This window comes from Aulonocara sp. 'chitande type north' Nkhata Bay, linkage group LG13 (genome assembly GCF_057382095.1).
Source record: "Aulonocara sp. 'chitande type north' Nkhata Bay isolate Kocher_YH1m ecotype deep benthic linkage group LG13, A_spYH_male_GT1.1, whole genome shotgun sequence".
NCBI lineage: Eukaryota > Metazoa > Chordata > Actinopteri > Cichliformes > Cichlidae > Aulonocara > Aulonocara sp. 'chitande type north' Nkhata Bay.
Window position 1 is genome coordinate 6,232,851 of NC_141356.1, and position 16,173 is coordinate 6,249,023.

At 41.8% G+C, this 16,173-nt stretch overlaps 1 protein-coding gene across 1 annotated transcript in view; it reads left to right on the forward strand.

Moving 5' to 3' along the window:
• The first annotated feature begins 11,745 nt into the window (after positions 1-11,745).
• The window catches only part of adgra1b (adhesion G protein-coupled receptor A1b), a 194,554-nt gene continuing 190,126 nt past the window's right edge, over positions 11,746-16,173 (forward strand). The window contains exon 1 of the mRNA XM_086258391.1: positions 11,746-12,521. Within this exon, the coding sequence (XP_086114517.1) occupies positions 12,304-12,521 (218 nt within the window). The 5' untranslated portion in view covers positions 11,746-12,303. The remainder of the gene's footprint in view (positions 12,522-16,173) is intronic.

Below are 16,173 nucleotides of genomic sequence, written 5' to 3' on the forward strand. Positions count from 1 at the left end.
TTTCTATGATCTTTTTAAGCTTTTCAATATTGACTAATTCCCTCCCTCCAGGACATTTACAGCACCCGTCTCACTAAAAAAGCCCTTTGCATAGCGGCTGATCCCACGCACCCAATGCAAAGCTTCTTCAAGCTGCTGCCGTCGGGGAAGAGGCTGCGGAGTCTCCAGGCCAGGACCAGCAGGCTGAAGGACAGCTTCATCCATCAGGCTGTCAGGAAGCTTAACTCCCTCCCGATTCTGCCCCCTCTCCCCTCTCTCCTCCACGGTCTCACTGAACTCTGTCACACACACACACACACACACTCTGACTCACTCACTGGCCTGCACCAGTTACCAGTCACTTTGTGGAGCATTGGACTGCCATTACCTCATAAGACTTTGTTGTTACACTATCTCTTACAGTACATTACTAAATCTCCATTTGCACTATTTGCCTATTTGCACTACTCTGCCTGGTTTACACCCAATGTCATTTACCCTTATATTGTATATTGTATAGCTTTCTTGTTATATGTAAAATTGTATTGTATTTATTTAAATTTTACTTTTTAATTATTTTACTTGCATTTTTAATCACTCTTATATTTAAATGTTCATTTGCTATTTTATCTAGGGATTGAGAGTAACGTAGTTTCTATTCTCTGTATGTCCTGTACATGTGGCAGAATTGACAATAAAGTTGACTTTGACTTGACTTTGACTATTGTTTAAAAAACTGTCATGCTAATAAAGCACCTTTGAATTGAACTGAACTGAACTGAACTGAACATGTTTAAGTATCCTGAGGTCTATTAGTTCACTGTCGGTGTTACAGACAGTGTGTCAAAATGATATCAAACAAATCTGTAGCATGCCTGAACTGATGTGTCTTTTTTTTATTGGTTACTATACATATATGCTCATACTGACATGTCTGCAACATTGTAAAATGTTCCAGCACCTATTGGTCAATATAATAACTATTAAATCACCTAATCTGGAAGAGATTAGATAACACGTAAAACCTTTGGCTTCAAACCTTTTTAAAACTAGTGATTAGAATAGAATAGAATAGAATAGAATAGAATAGCCTTTATTGTCATTGTACAGAGTACAACGAAATTGGAGTGCCACTCCCTTGGTGCAAGTTTCAATAATAAATATAAATGTAAAATATAAAAAGTACAAAAAAAACAATCGTAAGTACTCAAACAATAGTATGTACAATATATACAGGATAGCAGCATTAATATAATGACAGTATGAATAGCAGCATAATATAATGACAGTGACGGTATGGAATAGGTTCAATTGTTTTTGTGCTTATTTACTACGGTGATAGCTCTGGGAAAGAAGCTATCCCTGAATCTGTTTGTCCTGGTTTTATGTGACCTGTACCGTCGGCCTGACGGTAATAGTTCAAACAGTTGGTTGCTGGGGTGAGAGTGGTCCTTGATGATATTGCCAGCTCTGCTGAGGTACCGATTTGATTATTTATCCAGATGTGTTACTTTTTTTTGTGTAATCCTTTTTTTTTTTTCATATATTTTCCACGCCTCCACAAAAAAGTAATTCTATGAACAATTCATTTTAGAAACACGAACATGAAAAGACAGCTTCATTGCTCTACAATTATCAAGAGAAATAGCATAATTTAACATCTTTAAGACGTAACTAGGAGTACAGGTTGTCACAAAAAAACCTAAGAAGTCAGCTTTATCATGACCCTAATTAGTCAGTGTCAGCAAGCTAAACCTGGTGTTCACATTCACAGTGTTTGTAAAGAGAGAAGCTGAGTGTTTTGGGCCATTCAAGGACAAATGTGGTTTAGTCTGGTAATGACGTTCAGCAGATGCAATTAGTTGTACATAGTCAAAGTACTTTTTTTCAGTGCTTACCAACCCATGACAGAAGCAACTGGCTGTTGTTTATCTGCTATGACTCATACGTCTGGACTAAAGTTTGTTTTTCTTTATAGTTTTCCTCTAATTGTGAGTTCTGTTTTTCTTTGTGGACTGAAAGCGGTAAGAGACTTGATTGGGATGTCACTAGCCCACTCTCTGGTCTGCTTAGCTCTGCGTTCTCAACACAATGACAGGATGCAGGCTGCAGGCAGTCTGGGCCAGGGCTTGCTGGCATTTGGGGTACAGTGGTGACCAGTTACCCACAAATGAATATAAAGACTTTAGTCTCAAAGAGAGCCAGATGGAGAGAAACGAGTTTATTTCGGTCCGTATTTAGATCCTGTGAATGTGCCTGTAAAAATTGAGTGGTCTGTTTATTTTTGAATGTCTTGAGAATTTTCTGATGTGAATTTTGTTGAATGAAAGGAGAAGGACTTTTCCCTTATTGAGCGTCTTGTTGAATTATTTTTTTCCCACTGGAGTTTCTGAGAATAGCTTGACCCTTTAGTGACTGACCAGCAGGCACATTAGACATGTCAAGCCCCTTTGAGGATAAATCCTGTTGTCTGCCCCCGTCTCCTTGGAGACTCAGGGGCAGCCAGTGCAGAGGTTCTTTCAAAAGTATAATCTGAAAAAGCTTTCCTCTCCCCTAAAACCAAATTCTGGCTATTTCTCAAGTGAGAAATTTGGTCAAAGTGCATTAGCAAATTCTCTAAGGTGTGCTACCTGTTCGCTCGTGGAGGCCAGTCGTTGCTCAGTGCTGTTTGCGGCCAGGGTTCAGACTCCGCAGAACCAGCTTTGTGAGTGACACCGGGGAATTGGCGTCAACATTTTGCTTGGCGAGCTTCCAGTGTCATGAACTGGAGGGAGTGCGAGGGAAGGGAATGGAATGAGCAGGAGAAAAAAAAGAACGGGAAATAGAGCTAATATTTTTAACTCCTGCAATGCGTCACAGATATATGGCCCCATCAGCTGAAAATAAAGGCATCCAGAAAGAAAGGAACCCTCAGCCAGGATCTGATGTTATTCGGTGACATACTATTTGCCTCAGGTTATGATTGCATGATGTCTGTAAGAGGTAGTAAATATCTCCTTGTCTGTTTTTGTAGCTATATTTTTATTGCCTTTCTATGTATAGATACAAAAAGGGCCGAGATGCTGCGCATATGTGTGTGTTTAACTGCAAAGACTGTTGATTCAGCTGGAGCCTCCTGAACGCCTGACAGCCAAGTGACATCCTCCGTCACTGAGTGCCGGTGTGCAATCATGACTCAATAAGCCCAGGAAATCAAGGGAGAGCCGGAGAGTGAAAGAAACACACATTGGGACAGAGCAGAGTGAAGAGCAGTGGAGCAGAGGTTAGCCGGCCTTGGGGGTTTGTGGGCTCCAGAGCTGAGCTTCAACTTGCATACATCATGTTCCAAGACCTCCCTGGAGAGTACAGAATGTGTGAACATGAGAAACCCTTTGGGTGTGTTGGTTCGAACCTGGGTTAATCTTCTCTTCATAGGAGCATATACACAAAGTCAAAACACTGAAGTGTGATTGGTCATAATAAGTTACTGTGTCTCAAAAATATCAACAAGGGAGTGTTGAGCATTATAAAACAAGGTTACAAATCTTGACAAACCACAGTTATTGCACACCATAAACTGCACGCAAAAGATGGACATAGCACAGCACCTTCTACTGGTATTCTTACTACTGGCCAGCAGGGGGCAACTCCTGAGGTTGCAAAATAATGTTGGCTCCCTTGTTCTATGACTTCAAAAACCTATTCACTAGCTGGGCCTATGTCCTCATTTTAGGTTTGACAGCGTTTTAGTAGATAAAGTAAATGGCTTGAACGTGAATTGAATTGAATGCCTCGAAGGCGACTGGTGGCGGCTCCCGGGCCTAGCATGTGACTGAGTCACGAATTTGGATTTTGCTGATCTTGCATGTTTCTTAAATTACAGTGTGTGAATGGGTGTGTGAATGGGTGGATGACTGGATATGTAAAGCGCTTTGGGGTCCTTAGGGACTAGTAAAGCGCTATATAAATACAGGCCATTTACCATTTACCATTAACCCAAACAACCCTTTAGCCTTCCACCTGATTGGCAACCTGTCCAGGGTGGCTGGATGGATGGATCAAACAACTTCCGATGCTTGGTAAATGTATTCATTGTGGGAAATAAAAACCTAGATAAACTCCTGGTAAATCTAACTTAAAGCACTAACCACATTCTGAATGGGAAATTACCTTTAAGAATGTTTAAATTCATATAGTTTACTGATCACAATATAAGCATTAATTTTGCTAACTAGCAGGTTTACAAATGAAACAGGTTTTGTGTCATTTTGTAGGTAAATTACAAGTCTAAAAATGGCATGAAATCAAACCATTACAACCTTTATGAACAGTTACTAAATTACAGTTTCACTACAGATCTCCAGTGTTGTACAGCAAGAATGACGCCGCCAGGTGCGTGACCTGTCGCTCTGTAAAAACTGAAGAGTTTGTTTTGCCAGAGACCTCAGTACCCATCTGCTGAAGCAGCTCCTGCATTCACTCCTTCATTATTGCCAAATGTTGTCATGTTCTCTGAGGAGGACTAATTTTCCTGTGCAGAGTTTTTTTTTCTTTTCTTAAGGTTTATATGAGTCAGTCAGGAAGAAATATGTTTGCGTCAGACCTCCACCATTAAGGTCAATATTTTAACAAGGGCAGGGTATTGGCTCGTGACAGTTGTGCAATTAAGGTAATAAATTTTCTGCGTATTCCTGTGTTACACTGATGTAGTTATTTTAACAGTAAACTTATCCATGCAGTCTGGATATGCTGAAAGATTTATTTAACCAAAAGCATGTCTACAATTTGCTGAGTGAAGGGAATTAATTGACATGAACAATAAAAATATTTGAGGATCTTGGCTTTGTGTTATCCAGGCCATAAATGTATCACTGTAAGGGTACGCACTGTAGCTGAGACATGGGACAATATCAACTGTAGATTAAAAATGTGGAGTTACAGTACAGTTTTTGCAGGTGGCAACACCTTTAGCACTGTCTGTATTTTCCCAGGTTGATAAATCCCACCCATCTGGCATCTCATCTAGTCAAAATGAATAATTCACACCTGCGCACAAGTCTGTTTTTTACCTGTAGTTACTTTCTAAATACACAACATATGCTGAGTGCAGTGATCTGATTTAGCCTGGAGTCCGCTCATCCACTTTGGTTGCTGTCAGTTTGGATATTTGTGTTGGGGGTTTGTGTACAAACCCACCGAGAGAAAAAACAAAGGCACCAAAAAAAGGAGAAAAAACTGGAGGTATGAAAGCTTCCTGCTTTTCAACCGAGCCCGTACGCTCGCTCTCTGCAAAGAATATCTCGCCTTTTCTCGTGGGAGCCCTCAGATTTAATGAGCTCAGCTGTTCAAGGCTATCTGCTGTTTAAGTTCTTCTGGGAATGCTCCATGTATGTTTTTCTTTTTCTCCCGGTGATGCCAGCCGTGCCCCTCCTCTTTGTGCCCACAGGGCCGCTGTTTCCTCCCAAGTCTTTGCTGTGGCAGAGAGCTGGTGGAACATTCTGTGGGGAGGCTAAGCCACAAGAGCCAAATAAGAGGTTTTGACCAATTAGAGAGCATTTTGAGCTCAGGGTTCCGGTTTGGATGGCAAACTGAGCGGTTCACAAAAAAGTGTGAAAGCACTGAAGAAGTTGGACGCAGGTGAGGAGGAGAGGGGGAGGATGGGCTGAGGCCGCCGGCAGATCCTGACCATGAAATGCCAGTAAGAATGTGTCACTAAAAAGCCCATCTATTCTCCCTCTTGGCAAACCATCCCCTTGTTGAGGGAGGGCTTAACTTTTTTTTTTTTTGGTTAGCAGCATATGCTGTCTTGATTTCCTTCTATCCATCCGCTTTGATGCGGGTGGGAAACAGAAAAGAGATGTTTTTCGTATGAAGGCCGTGTCAAGGATGAGTGGATTTGCAATGAATTAGGGCTGGTTAAAAAATAGAAGCACTTACTGAGTGCGCGCCGTCCTGCAACGGAGATGGAAGCCGGGCCTCGATACACTTGTGCCAAAGTGCCCAGCTGTAAGCCCCTCTCAGCACCGATGAAGAAGACGTCTCCGCAGCAGAGCCAAAGCGTGTCTTTTTAATAGAAGAGGAGGAAACGAGATAAAGAGACATCCACCGACAGGCGTGAAATATCTGCCGTGGGAGAGCTTCGGCTCTGACTCTGCGATGACCTATCTCACTACCGAGAACAAGTAGCAATTATGTTACAGAAAGGGGCATGATAGGGCAGGATATGGGAGCACTGCTTGTTGCCCCTTGCTATTCAAAGTTTACAGCCACTGAGGTCAGGGTTCAAATGCAAGACTCCCCTCAGGGCTGTTTTTAGATTCACGCCATCGCACAAAGCATCCTTGTTTGAAATTGAAATCTGAAATAGATTCTCTCTGATTCACAATGTGTTACTGCTTTTCTCTTTCCTATTCATTGTTTGTACTATAAATAGAGGACAACCTGAGAACGAGTGTGTTAAACCCAGTCAGGTTATGCAACTTATGCTAACAACAAATCCATTTTGGTGAAGATCACGTCCTCCTCCTCACCCAATTTCCCCAAGAGGGCCCAGTATTGCTATCTAATTCTCAAGCCCATAATTGGATCACACTATTCATACCTATATTTTTTTTCTTTCTATGTGTGTGTGCACATGTACATATCCTGGCCTTTCCCAGCTCTGCGAAATAGACAGTACTGCCCAATAGGTCAGATTACATGTAAAGGGCAGAAGGGAAATGTTTTCATTTCGCACTGCTGTGAAAAATGTCAATAGAAATAAATCTGTTTTTCTCAAATGTTTTAAAACAATTGGAAAAGCCACAGGAAGGAGTATCTTTATACCAAAGGATCAGCGTGATGTTTTGAAATATCACTTGTCTTTTTTTTAAGGAGGGACAGAGAGGAGCTCAAAGGAGCAAGTGAATTTTATGCACCCTGCTGGTAGATTGTTTTCAATATTTTGTTATTTACATGACTTGCTTTAAGACTGTAAATGCAGTTAAAAATTACTTGTGTTTCTTTTATTTCTCTGCCCTTTCCTTCCCCTTTTTCTCTTTTTCTGTCAGGAAATGTTCCCAGGATACCTAATCCTCTCATTGGGTCCCCCGCTCACGCAGCTGGGATTATGGAGAGAGGCTAGAATACTTATAAGGCCGAGTTTAGCGCTGCACCGCAGACAGAGTCGGACCGTGTCTCTCCGCCAATGCAGCTTGTCAAAGCAACAAAATAAAAGCGGTGGTACGTCAGGCCTGTGCAGCTTTTATTTGTCTCTGACTTATTGTTGTGGATCGACAGACGGGAGCAGAGCGACCTCCATCAGCGCTAATGATGACAAATGAGCAGGCTGATGAAATTTCATGATGACCGTATTGAGATGTGAAAACAAGAGAGGAGTTTATGTGCAGAGATTTTTATGAGACTTCGGGGGAAAGAGTGATTACAAATGAATATACTCGACTTATTGTCCGCAGCCTCCCTTGAAAACAATATCATTGCGAAAGCTGTCATGTGCCCTGTTTGTAAATGAGGTGAAAACGACTGGAGCTCAAGCTCATTGCTGGCATCTGGTTTGTGGTGCTCTGCTTGTATTCTCGGGTGACGGAGAGTGAGAGAAAGCTGCGGAGGCAATAACAAATCTGCACTCTCATAAAAGGGCCTCCAAAGATTCATTCTAGACATCTCTGTTTAGGTCATTATACACGCTCCAAACTTTTACTCAAGTCCTTGCGCCGTGCCGCGGTGGTTGGTGGTCAGTGGGTCCACCCAGTCGCTGCAGAAGCGCCGACATGCCAGCTCGCACCGCAGCGTCGTCCATTCTCAAGTTTAAAAGTAGCACTGGTTTCCCAAATCCTCTTGGCACCTTATTATAGTGAGTCTCAGTTTATTGCTGGTAAATTCATCCCAAGACCTTGTTTAACCAAGAGGGGAAACCAGATTGTTTGGTGTATAACATGTTATTAGATTTTCTACTGTTTTGTACTTCATGCTCTCTGCTTTGAATTACAATTCAACTCTGTGTCCTTATGTCCTGTTTCCCTCCCCTCATCTCTGATCCATCACAGCAGATGTCTGCCCCTGGGTTGGTTCTGCTGGAGGTTTCTTCCTGTTAAAAGGGAGTTTTTTCTTGCCACTGTTGCCAATTTCTTCCTTGTGGGGGTTGTCTGTTTGTTGGGGTTTTCTTTGTATTATTGTAGGGTCTTACCTTATAATACAAAGCACCTTGAGGTGACTGTTGTTGTGTTTTGTGCACTATATAAATAAAATAAAATAAAATTGCATCCACGTATCAGCGTAGATGTGTGCCACTCTTGTCTCTAAGTGCTGCATTTTCTTCTCCTTTGTTCTCACTCATATGATGAAGCACTAAAAAAATCCATGTATGACTTGATTCGACTTGACTTTTGTTGACTAAAATCCTCTGGGCTTTAAGCTGGTTAAAAGCCATGGGCTCATGTTGGTGTTAGTTGTGTCACAACAATACATGTCACAGGTGCCTAGTGCCCACTCGCATTTTCTCAGACTCCCACAAGCACATGGGAATATGGTAGGGAAAAAAAGATTGCTTGTTTATGCTGAATAGATGTGTGGACAGCTCATATTTGAGTCACAGACTCATGACCTCTTGGGATTTGGAAATGAACCTGCCACAGTTCTTTAGAACAAGTTTCTAATCAGTAATAATGGACAGCAATATGCACTAACTTTGCTTTTAAATGAATGGATTACGCATGCAAAAGACATCCATATTAAATACATTACACATAAAGACACATATTTGTAATAAATACAGAGGATTAGTGGGGACGCAGGTTCTGTCTTGTTATTTTTATGGAAGTATTCTTAAGGAATAGGATATTAGGATTAGAGAACTACATAAAGGCACAAATTGCAGTTGTCCACCTAATGCCTTCAAAGACCCAATTGTGTTGTTCCACTCATCCATGTTTACAGCTGAGTTGTGTTGATCTTTTTCCTTTTTTTGGCTGAACTAACGTCGATCATCTCGGCACTCTGGACTGACCTATAAACAAAAGCAAAAAAGAATCCTGCCCCAAAAAAGAGCTTTTTAAGCCTCATTTTTAAGTCCTGGTGACATCAGTCCATCTGTACACGTTCATTTTCTTATCCAATTTAGGGCTGTTAGTGGGGCTGGAACCTGTCACCGCTCTTGAGGCAGGGTACACCCTGGACAGGTCTCCAGTCCGTCACCTGGCTAAGACTTTGAGCCAAACTCTTTCCAGGAAAGTTTGAGGCTTTGTTTTTCATTGAGGCAAGTGTGGCTGTACAACTGATGAATAAATCTTTGTTCCACTCTTTTCAGTCAGATGCAATGGTCCGTCCCGCTGCGCATTCACAAATACCAATTATTGTAGTTTTAAATTTCTTTGTCTGTGAGACTGAGAAATTAAACAAAACAATTCAGTAAATGAGAATCTTATAGTTTATATAACTTTTGTTTGACAGTTTGTTGGACTTGACTGAAGTGCAGACTTATGATTCCACGACTTTTCTGGGTATTGCCCTTAATGCAGGCCCCACAATTTTATTTTCTAAGTCATATAAATATTACATGACTGCTTTTCACATGCCCAAAGAGCATTCGCTTTAAATTCACCTGTATGTTTAATTCAGGGATCATTTCAACCGTCGCTGTCTTACTTCCGGCCAAAACACAGATGGGGCATTATGGTACATTTTTATTACTCTTTCACACCCTTCAGATAACACCAGTATTAACGATTATGAAACTAGAAACCACCTGTCACATTTGCTTAAAGCTAAAACAACAATTTTTTTATGTGCAATATTCCATATTAACGGAACAAGTTTGAACACCTCGAGCCTTCATCCGAAACGTCATGGACTAATAATGAGTAACTCTTATCCTGCTGTACCCTGGCCTCTTCAAGTTCAGCAGGTAAATATTTAGTGAGGACTGTGATTGCTATTCATCTCTGTCACAGAGTAATAATGGAGAGCTGTGAACACTAATGTGCACGAGGGAAAATACAAGAACATGCTCTGCAGACAGACATGTTTGCGTTGCTTGACCAGGATTGACTCCATCACTTCATTGTGCACTAATGAGGTTTTATTTTGAGTTAATACTGCAGCACTATTTTACAATAATGTTCAGCGGGATTTCATAGTTTCAATTAAAGTTGTTTGTGCCATTCAGAAGAGGCTGTTGGTGTGAAAATATAGCCGCTGCCAGACAGGAAAACCTTTATAGAACACACTCGAGTACATGGATCTGTTTTCCATTAAGAACATACAAGTAGCTCAGTGAACAGTCATGGCTTGCATCCAAGGAAAGGTTTCCTTAGGGTCTATTAAAGATGGATCACTTCAAATGTTGATGTCAGCTACATCAAGTGACTTTTCTTTGGCTTCCCCAGAGGTCAGCTGGTGGGTAAGATTCTCCTCTGCACTTAGAGGTACGAGGTAAATATACATCTGTGTAAACAAATGTGACTGACAGTCTGAGGCGGTGTCATGGGAGCACAAGGGTCTCCATATGTGGATAAACAGAGAAGGGAAGGTTGTGTCTTTCTCAGTATAGCATGCTCTTATGGAGAGAAAGGGAGTCCATGTTTGCCTGTCAAAACGGAAGAATAGGAAACACGGGCTGCTTGCAGGGTCAGTGGGAGCGGCTTCAAACCCTCCTTTGTGCTCTCGGGCCTGTGCCGGAGACAATGTGGATAATGAGGGAGGATTTTGGCCCAGGGTGCAATGCACATGGACACACAAACACACAGGGGAAGCACCTCACCCTGGCCCCGGGGAACCTAACTAGCCAGCTGTCTCAGCTTCTGTCCCCCTGGGGCCAAGCCCTCTGTACAGATTATGCCCCAGAAAGAGACGAGATTGATGTCACTGGATACATCGTGTGGGCTGTTCAAAGTCACTATTGCTTGATAAGAATAAGTGCACATTATAGGACAGGTATTGGTCCACATTGTTTGCTTTCTGTCTCAAGAGGAATCAGATGACATCTTGGATGGAATAAAAAAACAAACAAACTAAAATTCAGCTCATCAAAGTTAATCTAATTTCAAAGAAATGCCCCAGTTCACACTCTCTTTTAAGTAGCTCTAAATCCTAAAACATAAAGACATTTAAAGTAGTCTTTTCTGTATTTACTCATTAATCATCTTCATGAGGCCAACAATCCGTTACTGTGTCAACCTTCCAGCTCATATTCTTAATTTATTGCCATCAGTGAAATGAACGCCAGGTTTACAAGTCTGTCCTCTGCTCGTAAAATGCCAACATCTGCAGCAGCCTCTCACTGCAGCAAATCAAAGCCGAGCAATATGGAAACTAATGAGTTAAAAAAACAAGATTCTACTTTCGTTTAGGGGGCATGTAAAATAGTAGAACACCATGTTTCCCAAGATCACAATTCAAGCCATTTCCCCCCCGAAAATGTGTGTTTCGCCTGTTCACCAGCGCTGTGGCTCATTTTCAGTTTGTGTACAGGTCACGGGAATTGGATACAAACCGGTTCCTTCGTCCCTGAGTGACTGAAGAGACTAAAACAAACAGCAGCACTTTTCATCAGGCAGTGTAAATGTTTGTGTTTGAGAAATCATGGGTCTAGAGGACCTCCGGGGACTCTCTGAGGTGGCAAAGACGAGAAAATTGTTTAATTTAGCCCATCTGTGATCCCACTCATTGATTATTATTTAGATGAGAGGACGGGCTTCTTCCCCCTGTTGCTTTCAGTAAGCGCAATCCGAAAGAAAGAGAAGCCGAAAGTCTTCAGGACGTTATCTAACGGCCTCTTGTAGCAATGAGACGTTTATGAGCCCACACCGACGCCTGTAAGGACTGGACGGGGAGGGACTTTCGGGACACTACATGCGCAACAAGTCCAAGGGCGCATAAACTGCGTGATGACAAAGAATGACAACACTGCATGCAGCGGTTTAAACAGAAGCACTTTAAATGGATCGTGAAGGGAATATTTCTTGATTTCTGCTGCCAGCGCGAAAGGTAGAAAAGTTTGACTTTGAAAACGCACTTTTGGAAGTTTTCTCCAGAGCACATGACAGAAGCCGGCTCGTAAGACTGTTGTTCAGAAATGTCAGCATTTAAAACCCGCGATGTTTAACTTTATTCCTGGTTTAAAAGCAATAAAACAGCGAAAGTATTCAGCTCATTACAGCGCAGCAGGTGACGAGCGGGGTTTGGGATCTGGACTTCGGCTCAGGAACGGAGGAAACTTTATTGTAACGGGAGTGAATGTGAAATGGTCCCTGTTTGTCACAGAAGCTGGGACGACATCACTTGAAAATAGCGGGTTTCTTTCCTTTTTTCCCTTTCTTCTTCTTATATTTTAAGTTATCTCAGTCCACAATGAGGGCGCTGACTTTATTGTGCGTAATAGTCCTGCTGTGCAAGTCGAGCCTGAGCAATAGAAACTGCCCGGATCTGATCATTGACAGCTGTCACTGCTCCGCTGAGAGGTCCAAGGAGTTGAGCAGGCAGCAGGTCCGAATCAAAGTTGTGTGCGACGACGTGGATCTGATGGACACCTTACAGCCCAGCTTCTTACCCAACAGGACCTTTTCGCTGTAAGTAGGAGCAGTCAAGACTTTCACGTCACTAATATAAAGCCCACACACGAGGTAGTGTGTGTTTGTGAGACTCAACATATAACGGATTATCAGGAAGAAAACAGTGTGGGAAAAGTGCAAAGATAATTTTATTTCCTCTATTTTCCAATTCATCTACGGAGTCCCCGGCCCCCGTTAGGGCGTCTGCCTGCATGAACAATAGCGTTAAGTGTTATAAATTGATTCCACACAGTTAAACAACTTTGGCATAATTTACCAGTAAGTCATTTATCGAGTTGCAGAAGAATAGTACACATCAAAGAATAATGTTACCTTGCACTGTTACCATAAATATGTTGTGAAATATGTGGTTGGCAGCCAGCCTTTCTGCAACCTTATTACATTATTACCATTACTGCCCCCGCCCACCCAGCCCCACTGCATTAAGGATGCCACTGAAAGGTCACTAAACTTATCCACGATGCACTCTTCTAACAAAATGATTTTTAAAAAATTTACACAACAGATTGGTTCCAGTTCAAAATCAGAGTGCTAGCAAAGTCGCTGAGGTAATCCCCACAGTCATGACGTATAATAAGTAAATAATAATGTATAATGTAGTGTACCTACTATTCTTCTTTATCTGCCAAACCTTGAATTAACCTTGTAGTAACTTGCAATTTAAAGAATCTCTTTGTTATCATATTCTGTTTTCCACACTGTAACTGATTTCTGTGATTAGAACAGTATTATGGGGAGCGCCAAAAGTAAGATACTGTTATAGGTTTATACGGTTTATACGGGCATCCAGCTGCCAAAAAGTTTCTGTTAAATATACAGAAACTTTTTACACTGCTCCGTTTAAAAAAATAAAATCAGGATATTATTATTTCCTGATTTTATTTTATTGATTTACTCTTATTGCTTATGGTTAAAGAAATGAGGCCTAATTAATAATTAATATAATTAATTAAATAATAAAGAGATTTTATAACTGGAAAAACTGGTCAAAGACTGATCGATAAGTGAAATGAGATCACTGTTAACTCTGATGATCAGTCTATTATTTGGATGGATTAATTATAAAATTTAGCAGCATTTTTTTTTTAAATTAAAAATTTTAATTTGCAATTCTAACCCTTTTAACAGTTTTTAATGTGTTAGTCTCACATTTCCCAAAAGATCAGCAGGTGAAGAAAGGAGAGATAATATGTACAAAGAAATGCAAGAAATGGGTTGCACATACACACATATCAATAGAAGGAATGACAATCACAAACCACATCACAAAAAATGGTCCAGATGAGATGGTCTAGGTTCAATAAATTCTGTAATTCATTCTGTTCATATGGTGCAACTCAGTCTGTCAGCATTCTCAGAATGTTTTCTGGTGGGTTACTGGGAATTAATCCATCCTGAACTATGCTCTGATGAATGACAGTTTTATATTACAGTCTTATGCATTGGCAGAGCAGGAGGCATTTACTTCTCTTCCTGTTCCTGTACTGACGGGGGTGTTTAGTATGCTGTAATGAAGAGTGATCACTGTTTGTCTACATGCTGTCTGTAATTTCAAAAGGGAGAGAGCAGAAGCTAGTCCTTGTAAAATCCTGCTCTTATTACTAGATCACTGATTCAAATGATAGTTTGAAAAATCTAAATCTATTCCTTAGTGTGTTTCTAGACCCACTTTGAGATCTACCTTCCCCCTGTTAGTGACAGTCAGACCTCATCCATTGCTCACATCTGCATAAATCATTCTCCCTACCCTCGGTGCTGTTTAGAGGTGCCGTTACCTTTACTGTATTGAAAGTCATTCAAACATTCATAGATTTTGCTCTTCCACACCATCTTGGAGAAACCTCTCTTAGTATTCATCTGTGTCTCTCTTGTGGATGAAATAGCACTTCAAACACTTGAGGGGTTGATAACTCCCCCCCCCCCCCCCCCCCCCCCACCTGCTCCCTCTCCCCTTCTCTCTCTGCAGGTGCACAGATTGACGGCAAGATTAATAGACTGCTTTATTCACGGAAACTCGAGGTCTGCCTTTGGAGTGTAAAAGCAAATACTTAATGTAAAGGCCCTTGACAAGTTACAGGCGACTACTCATTCTGAACCACAAGCATAGTTGATTAATGGCAGCACTTTGCTTACAGCAGTTTATCTGGAGTGGTGTTTGTTTCCGCGCAGGCAGAGCTGCTTTTGTTTCTTTTAAGTGGGGAATGGTTAAAAAGCTTTGTTTTATCCTCGGCGTTAGTAAAAGTGGAGGCGTTTTTAAGGTTTCACAGGTACTAACGAGGTTTGATTTTTTTCTAAGCGGTCTACACAGAAAGATAAAGTAAGGTTAACCTTCACAGTACACAGTAAGTAAGCATCAAAGTACAGCGACGCAGGTCGAAGCGTCTCCTTCTTTCCGAGTTTCCCTGAGAAATTCGAGGTAGTGTGTGAGCACTATTCCTTGGTGAACTCCATCTTACAGCAGAGCTCTTACCGGCCAGGAAGCAGTTTTCCTGCGTTAGGAAATGTGACCTTTGTCAGGCTAAAGTGACCTCCCCTGCGTGCTCTTTTGTTTAGATGTGCTGTACAAATAAACATATATATCAGGGGAAGCATGTACATACCAACCCCCCCCCCCACCACCCCACCCCACCCCATAAACTGTCAGCAAATTTCCCAAATGTCCTTCGGCATGCTCTCTTTATTTTCTCCTGATCTCACCACCTACATAGACAATGAACCCCTTGTTGAGCCATTTCCTCAATGACAACCTGTCACGTTCAAGTGTACCAGCCCAGATCCGAGCACCACTTCTGATTAGAGGCACAGATTGTGCTTTGTTGGTTTTCTTTTTGCGTTTCAGTATTGTATCTATAAAATGTTTATGAGGAACAAGCCCTGCAATAATGCGGCGCCCTGCGACTGCCAAAGAAAAACAACTTAACGAGCAAATGAAAGAACATTTGCATAAACGAGAGAGATGAAAATGAACTGTATGAGAGAGCGTGTCAGTAAGTCTGTGAGCCGCACAGCGCCCTCGATTAACACCTCCGCCTGTTTTCCTTATCGTCCACGGGGAGGGGTTGGAGTTGAAGAGTTTAGAGCTTGTCCTGACAGCTCTGTTGACCTTGGGACCTATCTGGTGTAATCGTTTCAGCGGTGCGCCATTTCACTGCAGAGAGTAGCGGCTGAGATCGTTGCTGACACTTGTCTTAGGCAGTGGTCCAGCAGGACCACGCCTCGCTCATCTCAGAAATAGGAGGAATAGATTGTGGAAGAGATGCATGGATGGTTGTGGTAGGGGGAGATGGGAGATTCAGAGTAAAAAAAGCAGTTAAAGTACTTAAAGGAGTGACAGAGAGGATGCTGGGAAAGTGAGGATGTCAAGTGTTTGGTAGAAAATCACCTGAGGGCTGAGACTGATGATGAGAGTGATACTGAGCAGATGCGACCACTGCAAACAGTTGGGATGTGGAGGTGCTTGCACACTCCACACTCACAGCTTACTGTAAGTGAGCTTGTGAGTCTCTGCTCTGCTGGAATCTACATCCAAAGACATACTGCACATACAGTGCACTTGCATAATTGACAACTTTTAATAAACATTACAATGTTTGTACTGCTGTTTTTCTCTCTCTTGCTGAGTTGCTTTGTTGCAGCCTGACCCGGGTCG